The following is a 21,636-nucleotide window of genomic DNA, read 5'->3' as shown; positions in this document are numbered from 1 at the left end:
TACATGGAGTGGAGAAATCACTATACTATATCGATGATGAAATTTTTAAGACGGGTACTATTCTCTTTTCAGATAAGTAAAGAGCATCCTTTAAGGTGATTAATAATAAGATTATTAATCTAAAAAGATTAATTACCGTTTTATCCCTGAAATTAGTCTTAACAAGATTGTAATCACTACAAAGTAACCAAAAACTAACACTGTAAATATTAAAATATAAAAAGAAAGAAAAACAAAAATGTACATTGACAAATAATGTATCTAGAATGTTCTTCAAGGAATCAACTCCCATTGCACGCGCACCCCCCCCCCCACCCACCCCCACACTTATCGTGAGCTTCCAAAAGAGCTCAGTGATAATTAAATTCATGCTATAATATTCCTTCGGTCATACAGAATCGAGTTTCTTTTGATATAACAAATAAACACTATCAGAGAAGCCGAAGAGTTTCAGTAAAACATAAGGCATTCATTCAATCAAAAGAGAAATGAAGTACTGTCATTAGTACTAACAAAGGTAGCAATTATCTTTGAATTAGATTTCAAAATTAATTTACGCTTACCAATATCGAATAGCACGATTGAAAACAGTGGTACTCATTCAGTTAAGTAGCATTTATGGCTTCGTGTTATAAGCATTTATTTAGAGGAATCCTCAGCTGCCAACTTATTCGAGTTCTGCAAATGGAATTATTGAGAGAACAGGCACGATAAACAAGATATGTTTCTCTTTTCTGACACGTAATGGATGATTTAGGAGGGAAAAAAATTAATGCAAACCATTTAACTCGAAGAGTTCAACTGAACTACGTATATTTAAGCTACTTCCCACCAACATCACTTCTTTACTTGCGTAACTTTCTAATCCTGCTAGGGCGCATGCTTCTGTTACATCACCTGTTTCTCAGATCGAAGACACTTCGCTCACAATGCGATGCGTTCAGTGTCGCGTCAAAATCACGGACGTTACCTACCCAGTGCGAATGCTATCCAAGTTTAAGCAGAAAAATCCAGCAAGCGCACGATGACAACCGTCAGCGACAATCTTCCTTATGCCACGAAAATAAAATTATAATTAGACAAAATAAAATAAATACTCGGAAAAAAGCGCTTATTCAAGCTCAACAATATTTGATTCGGTACATGTGCAACAGCAGATAATGAAGGAAAATACAACATTTGATGAATTTGGATTTATTTGCACAGAGTTCACGTTCGGTAGAGAGCAGACTATTGTGTGGAAAACAAGATGTGATAACTTTTCCGAAAGGAATAGCGAAGAAGATAGTCCATATCCAGATTTCACTCAAATTCCTGCCGTTTGTGTAACCTTTATCGTAATGTATTTCATAGTGATGCTGTTAGCTCTGTGTGGTAATGCCATGGTTTGTTATACAGTGTTTTCTAATCGTAAAATGCACACAACAGTAAACTACTATATCGTTAATCTTGCTATATGTGATTTCATGGTTGGAGCTTTCGTGTTACCCGTTAAGCTTATGGAACTGACAGCCCCAGCCCACTGGGGTGTGCTCAGCGATGGCTTATGTACGGCAATGTTATACCTACAAACTATCTTTGTATTTGCTAGTGTGCTAACCCTCGTTGCTACTTGTTTAGAAAGGTAAGTTGAAATATATTTTCGTTGTTTATACACGTAGATGCATTTAGCATAATTGCAAACCACCGATGACAATACAGGTCTGCGATGGTTATATTGTCTTAATTATTTTAACTGCTGTATAGCAATTCCAGCACGCGAATTCCAAAAAAAACCATGACATTTTCGCTATCACGTACAGATTTTTCATACAGCTTTAGGTGTTGTAAACCACTGGTTACAGATTTCCCTTGAACAACTACGACGCAAGAGTTACGTTAGCTGACACGATCTCAGTCAGCAGAGATCATTCTAAAAATCACTGCAGCATATATAAGTGGATGTGTTATTTCTGTAATGGCGTTTGGTTGCTTGTTAACATTTTTCTTATGAATTTTCTTTAATTTCGCAGGACATTATGACAGCAAGAAGTCGTGTAAATACACCATATATTTTCTTTTTTTTTTTTTGGTAAATTCGATGTAGAGAAACCAAATTAAAAACATTACAGAATTCGTGAAATGGTAATGATATCGTAACGCAGCTCGCCAGCGTTTGACAACTTTTGATCAAGTATTACGCGCATTTTGGGAGTAGACTTTGGGATCATGCCAAATCATGGGTGTTATGGGTTCCGCACAGGTTATAACATTTGACTGGAAGAACTCGGACAACGGAACAAAAAGGTAAGAAAATTTTATTTTCTTACATATATTTTTGCTCGTATAATGTGAAATTTCGTATTCGGACCTCCTAGTCCTAAAATATCTATTGTATTTTACGAATGTATCTTATAGTTTCATCTACTTTTGATTCTGATGGCAATAGTAAAGATGCCATGTATTTTCAAACTAACATTCTTTAATTTAATAGCTTTTCCTAGGAAAGCCGTTTTAGAGTTATAGAAATTTCGAGGAATAAAAAGTTCATCCCATGTTTTTATCAAGGCAGTTCACTGATTTATTGTAAGAATTAATAAACAAGCCAGTAACTTTTGTTTATGAAACAAGTGAAAGGCATTGCTTATCGATTCATCCAAAAGAAATCTAAACAGTTCATCACAATGATGACATACATTTACCACTATTTTCATACAAATTTAACAATTAACCTGTGAAAGATGATACTTGAGAGCTGCATGCCGTTCGCCTGTATTTAACACACTCAATGTCGCATAATACAGTTTATTTTTTTTTTTTTTTTTGGCCAGGAAATTTTTTTTCTGGCAAAAAAAAAAAAAACTGATTAATGGTAGCCGGTTTGGCATGTCTGATCGATTTCTCGTTTTTTTTTGTGCGAATGGGACAGAAGACCACGAAGTTAACGTTGAATATGCAGTGGCCACGTAGTCAACCCGATGCCAGTTTTCGATTATACTGATCGTTGGCTGAAAGTCTTGTTAAATCCACTTATATAAGTTTGTGCTTCAAGAAGGCAGTTCATAAAAGCCTAGAAGATTTCTCGAAAATCTGCGGTAAATTTCCTACTCTTTTAGAAGAGAAACTTAAAGGGATTTTTGTGGCTCTTCAAGATAAGGAAATTGACTACTGATGAATAGTGGAAAAAGTACAATGAAAGTTAGACCCATCCTTGGGAATAAGGGGAGGGGATGCATGCACCCGGACACTACAATAAAAAGGGTTCCAAATTGCAACAATTCGAACCCATCTCAATCCAAAGGAGAACCCCTCCTTACTGTCCTTTTTTTTCCCCTAAACACAATTCTCGCACCAAGGGTTAAGTGAATTCTAAAACCGGCTCTGATGAAGAGTTGAAAGGAATTTGTTATTTAAGGATGTTATATAACAAATTTTCAGGAAATAAAAAAAAAAAAAAAGTCCAGCATACTGCCAACAGTTTACTCGACATATTCAAATATGTTACTTATGAGTTTAAAACCTCATTTCTAACAAAGATCCGGGGAGCCATTACTGATGAAAATGGGGAACAGTTTCACAATGTATCAAAGAAATTGAAAGTATCAATTTCTTTGATTAGCATGATGTATGACTGCTTTGGGCACACGAGGGGTGCGGAGGCACATTTTTGCTAGGGGCAAAATAAATTATTTTATTTATTCGTGAAATTCAAATTTTAAGGGCACAGCATGATCTGTATATCCCATGAGCTAAATTAGCTAGGTTGCAATACGTCAGATTTCAAAAAAAAAAGTGAGAACGACTATGTATATTTATTTCACAACTTCTGCTTTTGTAATTTTTTTATTGCTTTTAAACAAAAGCATAGTTATGTATTAATATTTTTAATGTGATACAAAAAAAAAAAAAAGTTCATTGTTAAAATACCATAATTTCATTTTTCTAATTTTTTGACTCCTTTGTAAATTTCTTATGTGTAAATGTGATATGAAAAAAAAAAAATAATAATAATTTTCGATATTAGCCTATCTGAATTATGGAAACTAAATCAGCTTAAAGTTTTTTTAAAATACTTAGGGCTGTAAAGCCACTTTTTTGGTATAAAGTTCTAGTTTAAGAAGCTTTTAATAGAAAAATTTCCAAAATACAGAATTAATTCACTGATAGAAGTATTATGTATTCTTGTGGGTTTTTGCTGTACTAGTTTTCCTTAAGATTTAGCAATTTGTCTGAATAATCTGCCTTTCAGGTGGCCTTCTGCGTCCTTAATCAAATATAGTAAATATATAATATCTGACTTGTCATTTAGGGCATACATTAGTCACTGCAACAGATAGTTAAACAGGTATAAGTAGACAAACATGAAGTTTTTCTAAAGCGAAATTATTTTTAAGCTTTTTGTATATAAATTTTATTTAAATAAAATAAATTTCGGTTTATTCTTGAGACGGCCGAAATTTACGTATTCATCGTGGCTACATACATTTTGTATTAAGGGCAGCCAGATTTTCCCGTCACAGTTCGGGTTCGAACTAGCAGCTGGTTTACCTGAGAGGCTCATGCTGATCAATGGTCGGCCGAAATGATCTGTAAATGCCTTCTAATTTATAATTAGATCCTAATTATTGAAATACGCCGAACTGAGTAGGTTACGAATTTCACAACGAACTTTAGATAGCGCGGATAACAGCAGACAACCAACGTGGTTTGTGCCATTACCGTGTTTTTTTTTTTTTTTTAAGTTCTGTTAGGTTAGTTTGTCATTTTTATTAGTGTACTATCACCTAGACATGTTTATGTGTATCAGAATAAAACTGAAGTACTATATTTCAAGAAATTTTATTATTTGAAAAATATGTTCATGAAGTAGAGTTAAAACTGTCTAGAATAGAATTTGGAGGCCTCAGGTTGAGAAATATTCATATACTTCATAGGAGCTAGGTAGAATAAAAGTGATTTCCATTAGGCTTCTTACACGCCATTTATTAAATGGAAATGCGGGTGGGGGAAAAGAGACAATTCTAGTTTTGAGATAAAGAACGGAAAGCCGATGGCGCTCGATATAAGCCGGGAGATAATGCTTCAATTCTAAGAGAATTCTTAAGCGATTTTCTAAAGCCTTGTTTATACACGCTTTCGAAACCAATTTTCTAGTATTTAAAGAAATTCGGCAGTGGGGCTTTAGTGAATCAGTTGTATGAGAATTTTAGCATTTGTTCAACTGTACGGTATATTTGAAAGAATAAATTATTTTTCGTTGTACAGTATGATATCTTTTTCACGTACTGAATGCTATTTCTCTAGATGTAGGGATTTGTATTACATTGTAACGCGAGTTTCCGTATTTTTGACTTAATTTGTGAGAATTTAATGCGAACACTCAATCTGTGAATTTGAAGATCCGGCAAATATCTGAACTCAGTGTTGCCAGATTTGGAATTTTCGCTGTATTAACTGATCCTAAAGTGTTTCTTTTGTGTGTGTGTTTTTTTTTTCTCTTTATGTAAACCCCAAAAACGAGAGGTATTAGTACCTATAGTACTTAGTACAGTGCTTGGTTTGGAGGTTGAGAAGACGAAAAAAGACATTTGTTGACATTGGACTTAACTTCTGTAGATTGTAATTTTCAGGAAATACGTACAAAGGAAGGTTATTCCAGAAAACGGCAGTTGAATGAATAAATGAAAAGTTGGTTCTGTGGGTTTGAAGTTGGACAGGAAATGGATGTTGGCGGCACGTATTTGGACCGTTTTGAAAGAGAGAGCGGGAATTATAGAAGCCAATTCAGAAGAGCAGTGCCCATGGAAGTATCTGTAGAAGAGGCATGCAGCAGAAACAGTACGTCTATGAGAAAGCGAGTGGAGAGACTCTGTTAGAGATGAATCATTAATTAACCTAACTGCCCTCTTCTGAGTGGAATCAAGAAACCTGAGAGAGGTTCTGGGGGCATCACCCCAGATGTGGGAACAATATTCCATGGCATGGCGGATTTGCGATTTATACAGAGTGAGCAGCTGTTTGGAAGAAAAGTAACGCTGAGAGCGAAAGAGAAAACCAAGTTTTTTTAGATGCAGAGGAAGCAATATGTGCTTGTGCCAAGAGAGATTAGAAGTCAGGGTAATCCCCAAAAGAGATACAGTGAAACGTCTCCTAACGGACACCTCTCGTTAACGGACATTTTCAAATTCCCTAACTCACCTCCCTTGGTTTTAACGTGTTTGCAGCTTCTGTCTAGCGGCCATTCTCTGTAACGGACGCGGACAGGTAATCTGCACTGTTACGTTTAGATTAGTACTTAATTTGATCTCCCCATAACGGACAGCGGGCGAGCTCACGGCCCTTTTTCTAGGACCGTTTCTTCCATGTATTGCCTCAATCGTGTGTTTATTTTCTATTTCCGATTCTCTGAATTTTATCAAGGTTTACGTCGCGGTTCTAAACCCTTTTTCAAGAATTTTAAGGCACGTGTAAAACTTCTGATGAATTCGGTGTGTGCAGGGAGGGGGGAATATGGTCGGCCTTTCGTCTTTTCAGTGTCGTGTGAAGTGCACAATGTCTTCTCGTAAACATTTAACTTTAAAAGATAAAGTCTAACTCATTAATGCGTATGATCGGCAAAACAAAGTGTTCGCAATCTCGCTGTAAAATTCAAAATCGAGAAGACGCAGGTAAGCGACATCCTAAAGAAAAAAAATGAACTGCTCAAACAATTTTGGCAACACGTAAATGATCAGGGTCAAAAATCATTCCCGAAAACTGTTAGACTTCAAATTTGTCGCGCACGTGCTAAAAAAATTCCCATTAATGGGCCTATTATTAGGAAAAAGGCTTTGGAGATTGCGAAATCTATGGGAGTAAATGAGTTCAAAGCTTCTGTGGGATGGCTAGACAAGTTCAAAACTCGGCATAAAATTTCTTGGAAAACCGTAAGTGGTGAAGGTGGATCTGTTGATACTGAGGTTGTAACAGAGTGGACCGTCAAATTGGAAGATTTATGTCGTGATTTTGAAGCTAAGGATATTTACAACCGTGACGAAACAGGGTTGTTTTTAAAGCTCTTCCTGAAAAAACAGCGAGTCTAAAAAACGAGAAGTGCCAGGGCGGAAAAATTTCTAAGGAACGCTTGACTGTACTATTGTGTACAAATATGCTGGGAGACTTTGAACAACCTCTTGTTATAGGAAACCCACAAAATCCTCGTTGTTTCAAGGGCATAAAGTTGACTCTTTTGGATGTTGACTGGAAGTCTAATAAAAAAGCGTGTATGACACGAGATATCATGAGCGAATGGATAAGTCACCTTAACCAAAACATGATGCGTCAAAACAGAAAAATTATTCTTTTCATGGATAATGCTGCATCTCACCCGCACATTGAATTGTCCAACATTCAAATCATTTTTCTGCCACCAAACACATCTGCAGAGTGTCAGCCCTTGGATCAAGGGATAATAAAAAAATTTAAACTTCACTACAGAAAACGTGCTTTAAGACATCTCATTGCAAACATGAACGATGTAACATGTGCGAGTGACCTTGCAAAGAAAATCAGCATCCTAGATGCGATTCAATGGATTTCCTCTTCAGTAAACGCAATTAGAAAACAAACTGTCGTGAACTGTTTTGTAAAGTCTGGCTTCTCAAACGCAAAAATTGAAGTTGTGAACAGCAATGTGGAGCACCAAGAAGAACAAGAACTTCAACATCTATTGATAATGTACGATACTTCCGCTACAAGTGACCCTGGCTACAAAGACTCAAATCTCACTACAGAAGATTTGTGCTCTAGATATCAACGACATTTTTCAAGAAGTTCCTCATGAGGATGAAGAAATGGAAGGAGGTCATTCTGTCGAAGAACATTAACGACGAACCACCGATGAAAATAGAAGAAGCGCTCATACAAATCAATCGTTTAAAAATGTTTTTCGCCGCTGAAGAAGATACTGAAGGACTTTCGATGGTTTCTTCACCCCAAACAAATGTTGAAAACAAAATTATCAGCCGGAAGAAAATAAGTGATTACTGTATGCATTTTTCTTAAGATAAAGTCATAATATGCATAACACAATTGTATGTATATTATTTACAAAAATATTGTTCAAAATCTGTATATATTTTAATTTAATTTTACATTAAACGTTTAACGATTTTTCTTTTTTTTTTTCTCCCTCAGACTTCTTGTTAGCGGACACTTCTCTCTAACGGGACACATTTTCGTTCCCCATGGCTGTCCATTAAAGGGAAGGTTCACTGTATATCATTTTGCCTAGAAATCGGAGTGTCACTAAAGATAAGCATAGGAGCAGAAGAATCATTTTTGCGAGATATAAAAAATAAATTTTTGTTTATACTCCGGGACGACCAAACGGTCAGAGGAGTTCACAAGATACACAGAATACAAGAAACAGCACCGTATTCAGCAGTCACGGGCTTCAACCCCGGTCACTCAAGGCACATGTACTTATGCACCCGCGCGCCTGACCACTAGGCTACGATAAGACAAGACTGAGTTTTAGAAGTGTTGAAATCAACTAAGTTGTCTTTGCCCCACTGGAGAATTACCTGAAGATCGGCATTTAAGGAATTGGTAGCAGATTTTCGAGAAGTTGAAGCTGATTGAGCAGGACAAGGTTTCTCAAAATGGAAAGTGGAATACAATCTGCTATCATCGGCAAAACTATGCATAGGATTTCCAGTCAATGGAAGAAGGTCAATAATATACAAGAGAAAAAGAGTGGGGAAAGAACTGAACCTTGGGGGACACCAGCATTAGTGGACAAGTTAGAAGACAGAGCCATCTACCATCACCCTCAGTGAGCGATCAGAGAGAAAACTGGATAACCAATTACTAAAAACAGTTGGCAAACCATAAGATGGAAGCTTGTTTAGAAGACCTTTATGCCAAACACGATCAAAAGCCTTTGAGATCGTCAAGAGCAACTACTTGTGTTTCACCGAACCTTTCCATTGAATTAGTCCATAAATGGATAACAAGCTAGAACATCACCAGTGGATCCATACTGGCGATCGTTGATCAGACGGAAGGTTTCCAGGTAGTTTAAGATTCCGTTAGGTGGCGTTTACTGTGTGCTGGTGTCTTTTGCATACTCCCGAGTTTTTGCCTTTACTGGATAATTAAAGCTGCAAGCATAATATTTTCTCGTCTTCAGACTATTATAAAGTGATGTTCTGGCTGCCCACGTTCGTGACTTCGATGGATTCATCTGCATAGATAAGTATTTTGTATTTTTAATATGAACATCATGGTCGACACAAGAGTCTTTGTTCGGAGTTAAAGGCGTTCGCTGTCATTGGTTGCTAATTGAATAAACTTCTTGTCGCCTGCTCGAAGTACTGGACTGAGCACTGTTTTCTCGGAACTCATTGCCCTCGGCAACGGGAGAGCGCAGTTCCCCTGATCATTATTGTCCCACGGGACTAAATAATTACAGTTTGTGTGTAAACAGCTGAGTCACTACCAGACCTTATACAGTCGATTCCGGTTATTTGGGACACATCGGGACTAGTGCATTTTGGCCCGATTAAGCGGCTGCCCCAATTATCCGAAGTTTCACGAATAGTTAAAAATACAATTTACTCCCCACCCCCCCTTTACAATTAGTTCACTGTACAATCAAATCACGTTACGACGACCTCAAAATAGTAAAGTGCCGTTCACTATACGATGTGCAGTAAGCGCCGGTCATTATGATCACGTTTGTGAATTGAATTTTAATTTTATTAAACAGCGATTCTAATTAGCGAAAATAGGAGGAATATTATCCACAGGCTATAAAAGCAAAGATATATTAAGCACAAATTTACCCTTTATTACCTTACCAATTAAAAAATTAAATGATACGTGAAAATCGGAATAATTAATACGTACTGTAATATGTACATACTAACTAAACTAGTTGACATTTCTGTTCACTGACATTTGTTGGTGGGGGCTGAAATTTAAAACAGTAAAAAGATAAGCAATCAATAACAAAGAACAGGGCACACACAAATTGCAAGTAACACAACACGCGCAAGTGAGAACGGAGTAACAAATTAGGAAGCTTTAAAAATAGGAATGAAGAGAAGATTCTGAAAATTATTTTTTTTATGATTGAAGATTCCATGGAAGTGTAAACACATTTTACCATAATAACCCACAGAATTCCAGCTGCCGGTATTATCGCAAATTCAATAAGATCGAGTTTACTGTCCGTTTAAGATAGATTGCACTAACAGAAAAGCCCAATAAACAGGTGGCTGCTAATTGTTTTTATTGTTTTATGGTTGTGACCTCCAGAAATCCGACCGAACTACGTGGTACGGTCGGAGACAATCGTAGGGTAATCTCCAGTGCTGAGGTCTCCTGCCCCGATTAAACGGCATTTTGTCCCAATTAAGCGAAGTAAACCCTGGTTATTTTCTCCATTGGTTTTTGTTTTTTAAGATTTGCCCCAAATAAACGGCTGCCCCGATTAACCGGTGGCCCAAATAACCGGAATCCACTGTATTTAATACTTTTTCCCCCCTTTAACTGCTATTTTTAAAGAATAACATGATTAATAATATATCTAATTGAGAAATATGAGATCTAACATGGAAGGAAAGATTAATTCATTAAGAAAACCTGTAACTAGCTCAAAGGGTAGGAGTTAGCAGTTCTCCAAAGCCGAATCAGGAAACGTTATCGCAGTCAACTCAAGAAAACCCTAATAGTGAATGTTCCGTTTCAACTCAAGGAATTGGAACTTCTGTAAGCTCTGGAGAAAATGACAAGACAGAAATTCTGGATAAATCACAGGATCCATATTTCATGCATGACAAGATATCCAATATGACAAAAGATGTAATGAGCGTCCTCATGGGGGAGACCAACAAAGTTCCCAAAAAGGCTAAAGATATAATTATGGAAAAATGGTCAAATCTTGAGACTGTCATTACAGCTCTCTTAATTGATAATGAGAGATTAAGAGCTACTAATAAAGAAATCGAAATCCGGGCCAACTTTTTAGATAAATTGTAGAAACTTTTTCAGTGCGGAATATTAATAAAATGGATCATACCCAGCAATCAGTTTATCAAACTGCTGAAATAAATACAGCAGTGTATGAGGGAACACAGTCGCAGGTTGCCTCCTCTATGAGATCATATGCTGACGCTGCCCGTGGAGCAACTTCGGTGAAGGAAAAATCAGTAGGATCGAGTGAAAATGTCATAATATTACGAGCTTTTGAAAACAGTAATCTGAAAACTAGTGTCGACGTAAAAAATTTAGTATCTAATACTTGAAAGTCAGAGTTCAAGAATGTAAAAATAAAATCCTTGAGATTAGCGCGTAACAAAGGCGTAGTGCTAGAAACTGCTTCCAAGTCTGACCTAGTTAGCATATCTACTTCAGACTCCGTGTCCTCTGCGGGCATATCTACAGGAGTTCTCAAGAAAGACAATCCAGCAGTCGTGATATACGACATACTTAAGGATTTAAGTAAAGAAGGCATTGTTGAGGAATTATACAATAAAAATCTTAGTGACAATGGATTATCACTAGAAGAAAGTCAAAAAGGAAACTACTTTCAGATTTACAACAAGATCGAGATCTTCATTGAATGTTCACTGGGTAATCAGTTTTACCCTTCGACTTTATAAATGTATCTCAACTATGGACAGGATTTTCTTGGCCTGTAAGCTCGCATAGACATCGGCCATTTACTATTGTTACCAAGTGTTTTTTTATGCTTGGGATACGGACATACGGCTCAGTACTGTACCCACACATCTTCATCTTGTGGGCATTGTGCCCAGAGTGGCCATGTCTACACAGAATGCCCGAATAAAGAGGAATCCCCTTGTTGTATAAATTGTAAAAGGCGCAAAAGAAACTTCCAGCGTTCTATTAAAGATCTCAACTGCTGCGAATATAAAAGAGCTTTAGAACTGGCAGAACTGTCGGAAGCTGCGAATACAGTGCAAATTGATTCTGAGGTGGATAGAGTTCTTGGTTCTTCAGGAACCAAAATCAATCTCCTCCATTGATTAAAATGCAGATTTTAATCAATGGAGGAGAACTTGATTGATACAGTATCCGTACAAGAACCGTATTGGGCCAGGGTTCAATCGGAACCAAGCTTTAAGATACTGGGATATCTTAGTGCAAGAGTTGTGCAGCCTGTACAAGAGCCCAAATCAGGAATCGTGGTAACCAATAACGATTTAGATGTTGTGGTGATACACGGGTTGTGTAATCAATGTGCCACATGCGTGATGATTGCAACAAAAACATTGCAATTTTATCTTATTTCATTATATTGTCCTCCATCAATGGATTTTAATAGCTCCTTGGATTACCTAGAACATGCACTATTTATGTTGAAGCCTAATCACGTAATAATCACTACTGATGCAAATGCTAAATCAAGTCTATGGCATAGTTCTACAACAGATGGGAGAGGTCGTCTACTTGAAGAATTTATATTTAATCACAATTTATGTGATGAATATATCCAATCAGCCGGCCACATTCTCTGGACCTATGGGGCAGTCCAACATTGTGTAACTATAGTAACTTCTGGCCTACGACACTACATCTATGATTGGCGAGTCATCTCTGACTGGAGATCTAGTGACCATAGAGTTATCTCCTTTTATGTAAAAACTGTTACAACTTTAGTTAGTCAACATCGAGTGCCTGGGTTTGTTCGGTTTTCACTGAAAACAATTGATTGGTCTGCATTCGATTCATCAATTCTTATGGACTTCTCTATGATAAGGCAACGTCAGATAATAAAATCTTCGGCTGACTCTCTTGCTGTATTTATACAGGATTCAATTATAAGAGCAGCGTACAAGGCTGGTAAGAAGAAAGTTGCTAGATCGAAATCCTGTCCTTGGACTTCAGAGTTAACAGTACTAAGGCGAGCAGTAAACAGGGCTAGAAGACAGTATCAACGCCACAGACAGTAGTCCCCCTCCGAGGTTGCAAGGCTGCACGATGAGTATGTCGTTAAAAAACAACTACAGTAGGAAGATAGCTGATCAGAAACGGGCGACATGGACACTTTTTGTGAAAGAATCGGGAAATTCTAACCCGTGGGGTTTACTGTATAAACTGTCACGTGACAAATTCAGGTATGGGGAAGTATTTAATACTGTAACCACGGATATCAGTGAGGCTATTGGTTGGAAGGACTCTGTTGACATAATTTTAAGTAAGTTATTTCCAACTGACGATCCTCAGGAAGATACTGAGTATCAAACTGGTATACGTAGAGATAATCAGCTCTGTGTAGCTAGAGAAAATACTGCTGAGTTTACGATGGAAGAACTTACAAGAGTTTTGAAGAAGCTTAATCTCACAAAATGTTCTGGAATTGATCTAGTCGAGAATATATTTATAACGAGGTTCTAAGTCGTTACCTAATATCCTTTTATTAATGTTTAACAAATGTCTAACAGAAGGGCTGTTTCCAACGCAGTGGAAGATTGCATTATTGAAGTTAGTTAGAAAACCTGGGAAGCCACTAACTGAACCTAAATCATATCGCCCTATCGCTCTTTTGGCAAACCTTGGTAAAATCCTTGAAAGGTTAATGGCATTACGGTTAACCGACCTGCTAGTGCAACAGGATATGATATCGCCTCAGCAATATGGGTTCACTTCTGGAAAATCCTGTGAAGATTGTCTAGTGGCATTTCGAACGCATGTTGAGAATTGTACATCCAAATATGAATTAGGAATGTACGTGGATTTCGAAGGGGCATTCGATACTGTTTGGTGGGAGGTAGAGATGGCTCAGTTAAGAAACGTTGATTGTTCCAAGGAATTATATATGCTTTTCAACAGTTACTTTTCAAATAGATATGTGCTAGTGAAGTCCAAGCACTTTGAGCTACGAAAACAGGTTGTGAGAGGATGTCCTCAAGACTCCGTCTTGGGACCCCTTATTTGGAACCTAGTTTTACAGAATTGGTTGGTTCGCACATTCCCTAATTGTAAGGTGCTGGCATTTGCAGACGATCTGACAATTATAATTGCACGACGATCTCGCTCACTCTTAGAACAGAGAGCTAGTAGTGTGCTGACAGACTTAAGTTCTTGGGCTCAAAGCTTTAAGCTTGCCATTAGTCCTTACAAAACTAAAATGATCTTATTTAAAACAGCTTTAGATATAAATCGACCTTGTCAGATCAAGTTGAATGGTGTACAGTTACCTATAGTCCTTGATACCAAATACCTGGGAATTATTGTGGATAGTAAGTTATCATTTCACCAGCACTTATTGTATTTAAGCAATAAAATCAGGAAATTTTCTGGTGCTATCATTAGAATTTCAAAGTCTGACTGGGGCCTATCACATAAAACACTGTTTCTGTATTACAAGGCAGTATTCCTTTCTATAACTACGTACGCTGCAGGAGCCTGGTTCCATAGAGTTAAAATAGCTACGTTTCGGGCTAAACTAAATTCCATACAACGCATCATGCTTCTTGATATTGTAAGAGTGTGCAGAACGGTGTCCACTGCCGCGCTGCAGGTGTTGGCCGGAGCGCTACCCTTGGATCTACATTTGTTGTATCGTGGTTTTTGCTACCGTATTAAGAGGGAAATTCCTACAGAACTTTTTGGTATAGACATAAATATTCGCTCTGACTGCAGAGGCGAAAAGAAAAGATGTATGAATGAAATAATCAATCAATTTATGGCAGACAAGATGGGATACCATAACTACTGGAAGAGTGACCAACTTGTTTATCCCGAACGTGACTTTTCTAAATGATAAAAAGGTTCGCAATTGGTTTACACCCAGTTTACAGTCGTCATTTTTGTTAACAGGGCACGGGTCAATGAATGAGAAATTATATGCATTAGGACTAAGTGACACGGACCTTTGTTTTTGCGGGGCCAGGGAAGGCTGGCGGCACATACTGATTGTCGAATATATGACAATGCCAGGACAGCGATACGTGAAATTCTTGAGAGTACAGCTCCAGGAGAAGAAGCTATATTTTTAAGAAACTAGTAAGTTTCAGATGCTCCAGGTATTTGCTAAAGAAGTATTTGAACTAAGGAAAAGTATGATTCCAGTGATACGAGGTTGATAAGATCCATCTTGCTGGAGGCACCGAAGTGTTTTTATGCTGCCGTTCTTACTGGCTGCACAACTGGAAGACTACCCTTTTCTTGATCTCTTTCCCCCCCCCCCCCCCTTGGTTTTTCCCTTTTCGATATATATATATATATATATATACATACATACATACACACACACACACACGTATGCATGTTTGCTAAAAACCCATAATTTTTCTATTTATTTCCTTTTATTATTATTATTATTTTGTTATCCTAGTTAATTATTTCTATTCATTTCTTTCTCTTCCTTTCTTCATTTTTTCCCTCTGCAGTGGGCCCCAGAGAAGGGGGAAAAATTTATTTATTTTATTGTCTCATACTCTGAGACCATAGGTGTCCCATCTACTGGAAGTCCCATCTACTGGAACTGGCCCACCTTCCCGTGGTGTGGACGAGTACCCAGAATCACCTGTCCAGGTGACTGATACTTCTAGGTAGCCAAGCGGTCAGAACATAACAACAGAACACACACATAATACACACAAACCGACGTCACACACATCTGGCCCATTTGTAGTAATACTATTCTTCACAGAGATAAGAGGCGGAGTTGAACTGACGTTCTAGGAGCCGCCCCTTATATATAAACACATGTCCACAAGTAATTGCAATGGGACGATAATTGGATGGGAGGGATTTGTCTTCCTTTTTAGGAACTGGCTGGATATGAGCAAATTTCCAAGCAGAAGGAAAAACACCTTTGGAATAAGAAAGTGAAAAAAGGCGGCAAAGAATAGGAGTAAGTTCAGGAGCACAGGTTTTGAGAACAAGTGGAGAAATACCATCGGGACCTGGAGCTTTCTTAGCATCGAGATTCATCAAAATCCTTCTGATATCCTTTTGACGGAAGACCACAGGAGGCATTGAATGGAGCGTGTTAGGAATGGTGGGAGGTGTTTTACTAAGATCATTAACACATGAGCTGGAAGAAAAATGGGATGCTAGCAGGTCAGCTTTACCCTTGGCATCGATGATCTATGACAAGATAACCATCTGGTTTGGACAGGGGTGGGAGCAGAGATGAGCAAAAGTTGCGGCCAATAGCTTTGGCAAGAGACCAGAATGCTCGGCCAATTAGGGCAAGAAGCAAGTTTTCTACTCTTAGCCTATTCAAACTCTAATTTGGACTGATTAATAACTGCTTTACAATTGTTGCGAGCTTTGGTGTAGGCAGAAAATGAAACTGAAGAATTAGAAACAAGCCAATTACGATATGCAACTTTCTTCTCTTGGACAGCCTTAGCACATTTATTGGAAAACCAAGGTTTAGATAAAGGACGAGATTTTAAAGTGGAGTGTGGGATAAAGGATTCCATTCCTGCAAGAATAATTTCACTGACACGATCTGAGCAAACGTTGACATCAGAATTTTGAAACAGTAATCCGACCAAGGAAAAGAAGTCTCGCAGTTCATCCCATTTTGCCTTCTTGTAATGCCAAACAACGAGGTTGGGAATAGTCATAAGATAAAAGGTTCCATTGGAGAAGAGACAATCACCAAGTTGTGATCTGAAGTGCCTAAAGGACCTCTCACTTCGACCGTGTACTTAGAAGGGTTGTTTATGAGAAAAAGATCAAGCGTATTGGCTGTATGATTAGGATTGTCCGGTATTCTTGTAGGTAAATGAACAATCTGTGCAAGGTCATTAGTAATTGCAAAATCCTCAGCATCTCGACCTACTGGGTCGGTGTGACTAGAAAACGGAAGCCAGCTGGAGTTGTGAACATTAAAATCACGAAGGAAAATTACCTCGCTGTTAGGAAAGTTGGACTGGAGAAAGTCAAGTTGCAAAGAGAGGAAGTCAAAGAGCTCCAAGTGATTAGTGGAATTAGGAGAACGGTACAGACAACAGATGAATCTGACACAATGAGGTAGAGAGATTTTAAGCCAGAGAAGATCAAAGAGAGGAGATTCCAAATTGCCAAGTCTCTGACAGGGAATATCAGAACGGACATAAGCACAAGTACCACCTTTGAGGCGAAAAGAATCAATCAGCGAATAATTTGGGAATCTGAGATGAGTAGTAGTTGAATCAACCGATAACTGAGATTCTGTCAGAAAAAGTATATGGGGTTTGGCAGACTGCAAGTGGAAATGGACATCGTTGAGATTAGAATTGAGACGACGTCTATTTGTGAAATGAATTAGGAAGTGCTTGGGAGGTTTAGATCTTTTCGCAGATAAGTTTGCTCTATTAGTTTGACAATTCATGGTGTATTCAATAGTAAGAAAAAGTGGGTGGGACATGCTGTATGAATCAGTAAAAAGTTTTGGATATGGCGTAGACGTGATAAGAATATTAGTAACGGCTGCATGGTGCAAGAAAGCCTATGGCTTATGCTGCACCAGCCAAAAAAAAAAAAAAAAACCGAACAAAACAATGATAAAAAAAAATAATAATTAATAAAAAAAAAAAAAGAAATTAAACCTATCATCCTATGCGCTTCCCTTACCCGAAAGTACTATCCAGATGACCTTTGAATTTCCCCAAACTGTCGGCCTCTACCACCCATGAAGGCAACTTATTCCAGTAATTTATAACTCGCTGGCTAAAATAAAACTTCCTGCAGTCCAATCTAAACATTTCCCCCCGTAACTTGAATTTATGTCCCCTAGTTCTAGCATCATTTATAATCTTGAAAATTTCGTCCTCATTCATTTTACTGATGCCTCTCAGAGCCTTAAACACCTCAATCAAATCTCCTCTAAGGTGTCTAGTTTCCAAACTCTGCAACCCACATATTCGAAGTCTTTCTTCATAAGGATGCCCTTTTGCCGATCTCACCAGGAGAGTTGCCCATCTCTGCACTCTTTCAAGAAGCTCTGTCTTTAGGTGCAGTCTCCATACTTGAGCACAGTATTCCAAGTGTGGTCTAACAAAAGCCTTATATAATGGGATTATCACGTCCCTATCTCTCCTTGCAAAAGTTCGATAGATCATCGATAGGACACCATGGGCCTTCCTTGCAACCTGTTTACAATGCTCAGAGAATTTCATGTCTGACCGTATCGTAACACCCAAGTCCCTTACCTCCAGTACTGGGTTTAGTTGAACTCCACCAAGTGAATAAGTTATTTTGCTGCCATTTTTCTGACCATTCCTGAAGTCTATCTAGGTCTCTCTGAAGAAGCTCAGCTTAGGGTGGTCAATGGCAGAAGAAATGGAATGATAGTACTAAGAGTCGCATTACAAATTATCATATATACTTGGGCTAATGATGGGTGGACTTAATTTGGTTTATCTGGACTTTCTGCTAACGGTATTAACAATGTGCCAAGATGTACCTCAGGTGGAGAGCACATCCACCTTTGGTGACCCCATCACTTCTTTTGGGCTTCATTGAATTAAGTCAGCTAACGTGGATTCTTCTTTCTGGTGGCATCTTCGTTAAGTCTGAACTTCATCAATGTGCACTTTTTATAATTGATGGACTGATGGTGTTTTAGTGAGCTTCCTATCTAATGGGGTTGTAGTTCCTGAGTATCTTTTACTTGACTGGACTAACTGGATCTGTGTTTTAAATATATGTATATATGGTTTCACGTTTTGGCAGGGTACGCCTAGTATAATAAATAAAAAAATCTCCGCGTCCACATTGCATTTTATTATTCATCAGTATGAATGTGTATGTGCCTGAATAAGTATGGTGTATATGTACAACTGTATGATCATTATATATATGTTTACACGCGTGTGAGCACGTTGTGAGAGTAGGTAGGTAAACTTTGTGTATATTTAATTCAAATGTGTGAATGTATATATGTCTGTTTAAGTGAGTTCAAATGTCTGAAGTGACATTAATAATCAACGATCCAACCTCCAACCAAAGTAGTTTTGTGAATAGAATGGTTGCCCAGAGGGCTAGTCTCACTTAAGGAACAACCCCAGCAGGGCCCAACAAAGCCAAACCAGTCGATCAATCCAACATATTAGAGATAATATAACATCCATCCAAACAAAATCTAAAATCTTCATATCGAGACTTTGGCCTTCAACAACCGGTACCAATATATCTAAGTTCTTTGAGGAGCAAATAGGGATCAAGGTGGCTGTGAAACCTTTGAAAACACGATATCCCTCCTATGCTTCATTCACTATTACTTCTGACAAACATGAACTAAAAGTACTGAATACGAACACCTGGCCACCAGGTACCCTAAAAAAAAAAAAGTACAAAGAACGGACCTCTCCCTCATCCTACTGCATGAGATAGACTACAATACAGGGATAGCAACCAACGTCAGCCCCATGTCAACTTGTCCCAATATTTCCCCTTAAATGCTTCTACCAAAATCAGCAACAAACTACACCCTCTACAAACAAACAATCATGTTACTAGCTGAATATCAGTTCATTTGCTTGACCGAAACCTGGTTATCTCACGGAAGGCAACTGGATGTAAAAGGTCAGTCTCTATTATCTCAGCCTCCATAACTCCACGGATAGCAGACGCGGGGGAGGTGTTGCGTCACTGTACTCATTCAGTTTTAATCAATCCAGATTTCAGGTGACCAAATCAGAAAACTTCGAAGCCCTATGTGCCACATTTAGAAAGGATGCCATACTACTATAAATTTGTCTAGTGTACCTACCCTCCCCCTCAACCATACAGAATATTTCCGGAGTGAACTGCTAGCATGGATAGCAGCCAATCTAGCCCCCAATACCGCGACCTTCATTATAGGAGATTTAAACATGCCTACGCATTACGAAGCCATTAAAGATCTCAGAACAGTCGTTGGCACATTTGGCTTAGTTCACGAAACTACACCTTTTACCACGAGAAACCAGACGCTGGATCAATTATTCCAGCTCTCCCACACCTTAATCTGACCACTGAACATTACAGCTTCCATTCTGATCACTCTCCTATCACGTTTGAGTTCAACGTTACTAACAACTCAAACGCTGGCGAAGCTTTCAGGAATAAAGTGCTGACCAAAACAGTATACTCCATCAAATACTTAGACCCAGAGATCATTCTAGCACGTCTCACAGAAATAAACTGGAAGGATCCACAGCAAGGATCAAGACTTCGCTATATCTAGCCTTGCTACCCAGCTAGTTGAAATTGCCACCCAAGGAGCTTCCAAGCAAATAAAATTATCTGATAGATCGATCCAACGCATGGTTCAATTCTGAAGTCTGAAGCAGTCAAGAGGAAACAAAAAGCTTTCAGAAAATGGAAAAAGTATTATTACTCAGCTGACTACCAGATGTACAAGAGCGGGCAACCTTCCTTAAATGTAAGCGAAAAGCAATACGGGAGCTGGTACTCAACAGAATAAATTACCCCAAATGTATTGCATCCAAATGCAATAAGGATTCCGTATGGAAGAGAAGGTATTTCAGGAATGGGGATCATTGACTTTCAACGAGGTGCCAATCAGACCCAAAACCCCAAACCTGAGTGATTTTTTCATACACTCCAGACAGTCCCTTTCAACTATATTTCTAACAAAGCAACACCTTATAAATACCATCAACAGCTGAATTTCAACCAACAACAGACTTCCCAATAAATCTACAATTAGTCCTGATGGCTTTCCTCTATTCATGGTTAAAGTGTGCAGTGCCTTAGTTGTGGAGCCCCTTCTATCAATCTTTAATCAGATATTAAATTCCGGAACAATCCCTATAATGTGGAATCACTACAGGGTACAACCCATACCCAAAGGGAGAAAACCTAAGGAGCCTAAAAACTTCAAGACCGATCTCAGTGGGCTGCTCTCTATTAAGTGTTTGAAAAAAAAAAAAAAAAACAACTCTTATCAACACTGATCAACCAGTGTTTCTCATAGACCTAAACATCTGCATACTGTGATCCCAAATGATCTACATATACAAACCTACTGGACACCCTATTTAAAATTCAAACTGCTCTCAACAGCAAATCACAGCTGGATGTCATCTTCCTTGATATTTCATCTGCTTATAATAAGCTCTCAATTCCCGGTCTCATCTACATTTTGGAAAAATACTTTGGCATTACAGGAAGTCTGTTATAAACCATCAACCTCATCCTTGCACCAAGACAACTCATTATCAGCAACAAATTCTTCCAACAGGAGCGTGTTATAACGCGGGGAGTACCGCAGGGAGGTGTCCTGTTCGGTTTTTTGTTCGCCGCGGCCCTTGAACCTTTCCTCGCAAGGTACACTGATTTCTCATCATATGTAGATGACCTCAAATTATATATAAAATCAAAAGACCCTGAACAAACCCACCTCATAAATCAGCGAGTCGCCGTCCTGATCAACAGTCTTGTAGTCTATCTACTGCAAATAAGTCTGGAGCTAAACATATCTAAATCAGCTCAACTAACATTTACAAAAAAGAGAATCAAAATTGATATCAGATCCTATCACAACCGAGTGCAGACTCATACAGACCTCGGCATGACTTGGGACGAGGGCCTCACTTTTCAGAACCATTTTTCGACCATGAAAACGAAGATTTTCTTGGCGATGTGTGCAATTAGATAAGAGCTGACGGGATTACTCAACGTCGATGTAGTCGGAGG

The 21,636-nt window shown here is 38.3% G+C and overlaps 1 protein-coding gene across 1 annotated transcript in view; it reads left to right on the top strand.

The window, feature by feature from the left end:
• The first annotated feature begins 1,160 nt into the window (after positions 1–1,160).
• The window catches only part of LOC150088404 (QRFP-like peptide receptor), a 268,536-nt gene continuing 248,060 nt past the window's right edge, over positions 1,161–21,636 (top strand). The window contains exon 1 of the mRNA XM_090370148.1: positions 1,161–1,624. Coding sequence (XP_090226274.1) covers positions 1,161–1,624 — 464 coding nt within the window. The remainder of the gene's footprint in view (positions 1,625–21,636) is intronic.

The sequence above is a fragment of the Mastigoproctus giganteus genome, chromosome 3, assembly GCF_048544385.1.
Source record: "Mastigoproctus giganteus isolate SK-2022 chromosome 3, ASM4854438v1, whole genome shotgun sequence".
Taxonomy (NCBI): Eukaryota; Metazoa; Arthropoda; class Arachnida; order Uropygi; family Thelyphonidae; genus Mastigoproctus; species Mastigoproctus giganteus.
This window is presented reverse-complemented; position numbering and strand designations above follow the sequence as displayed.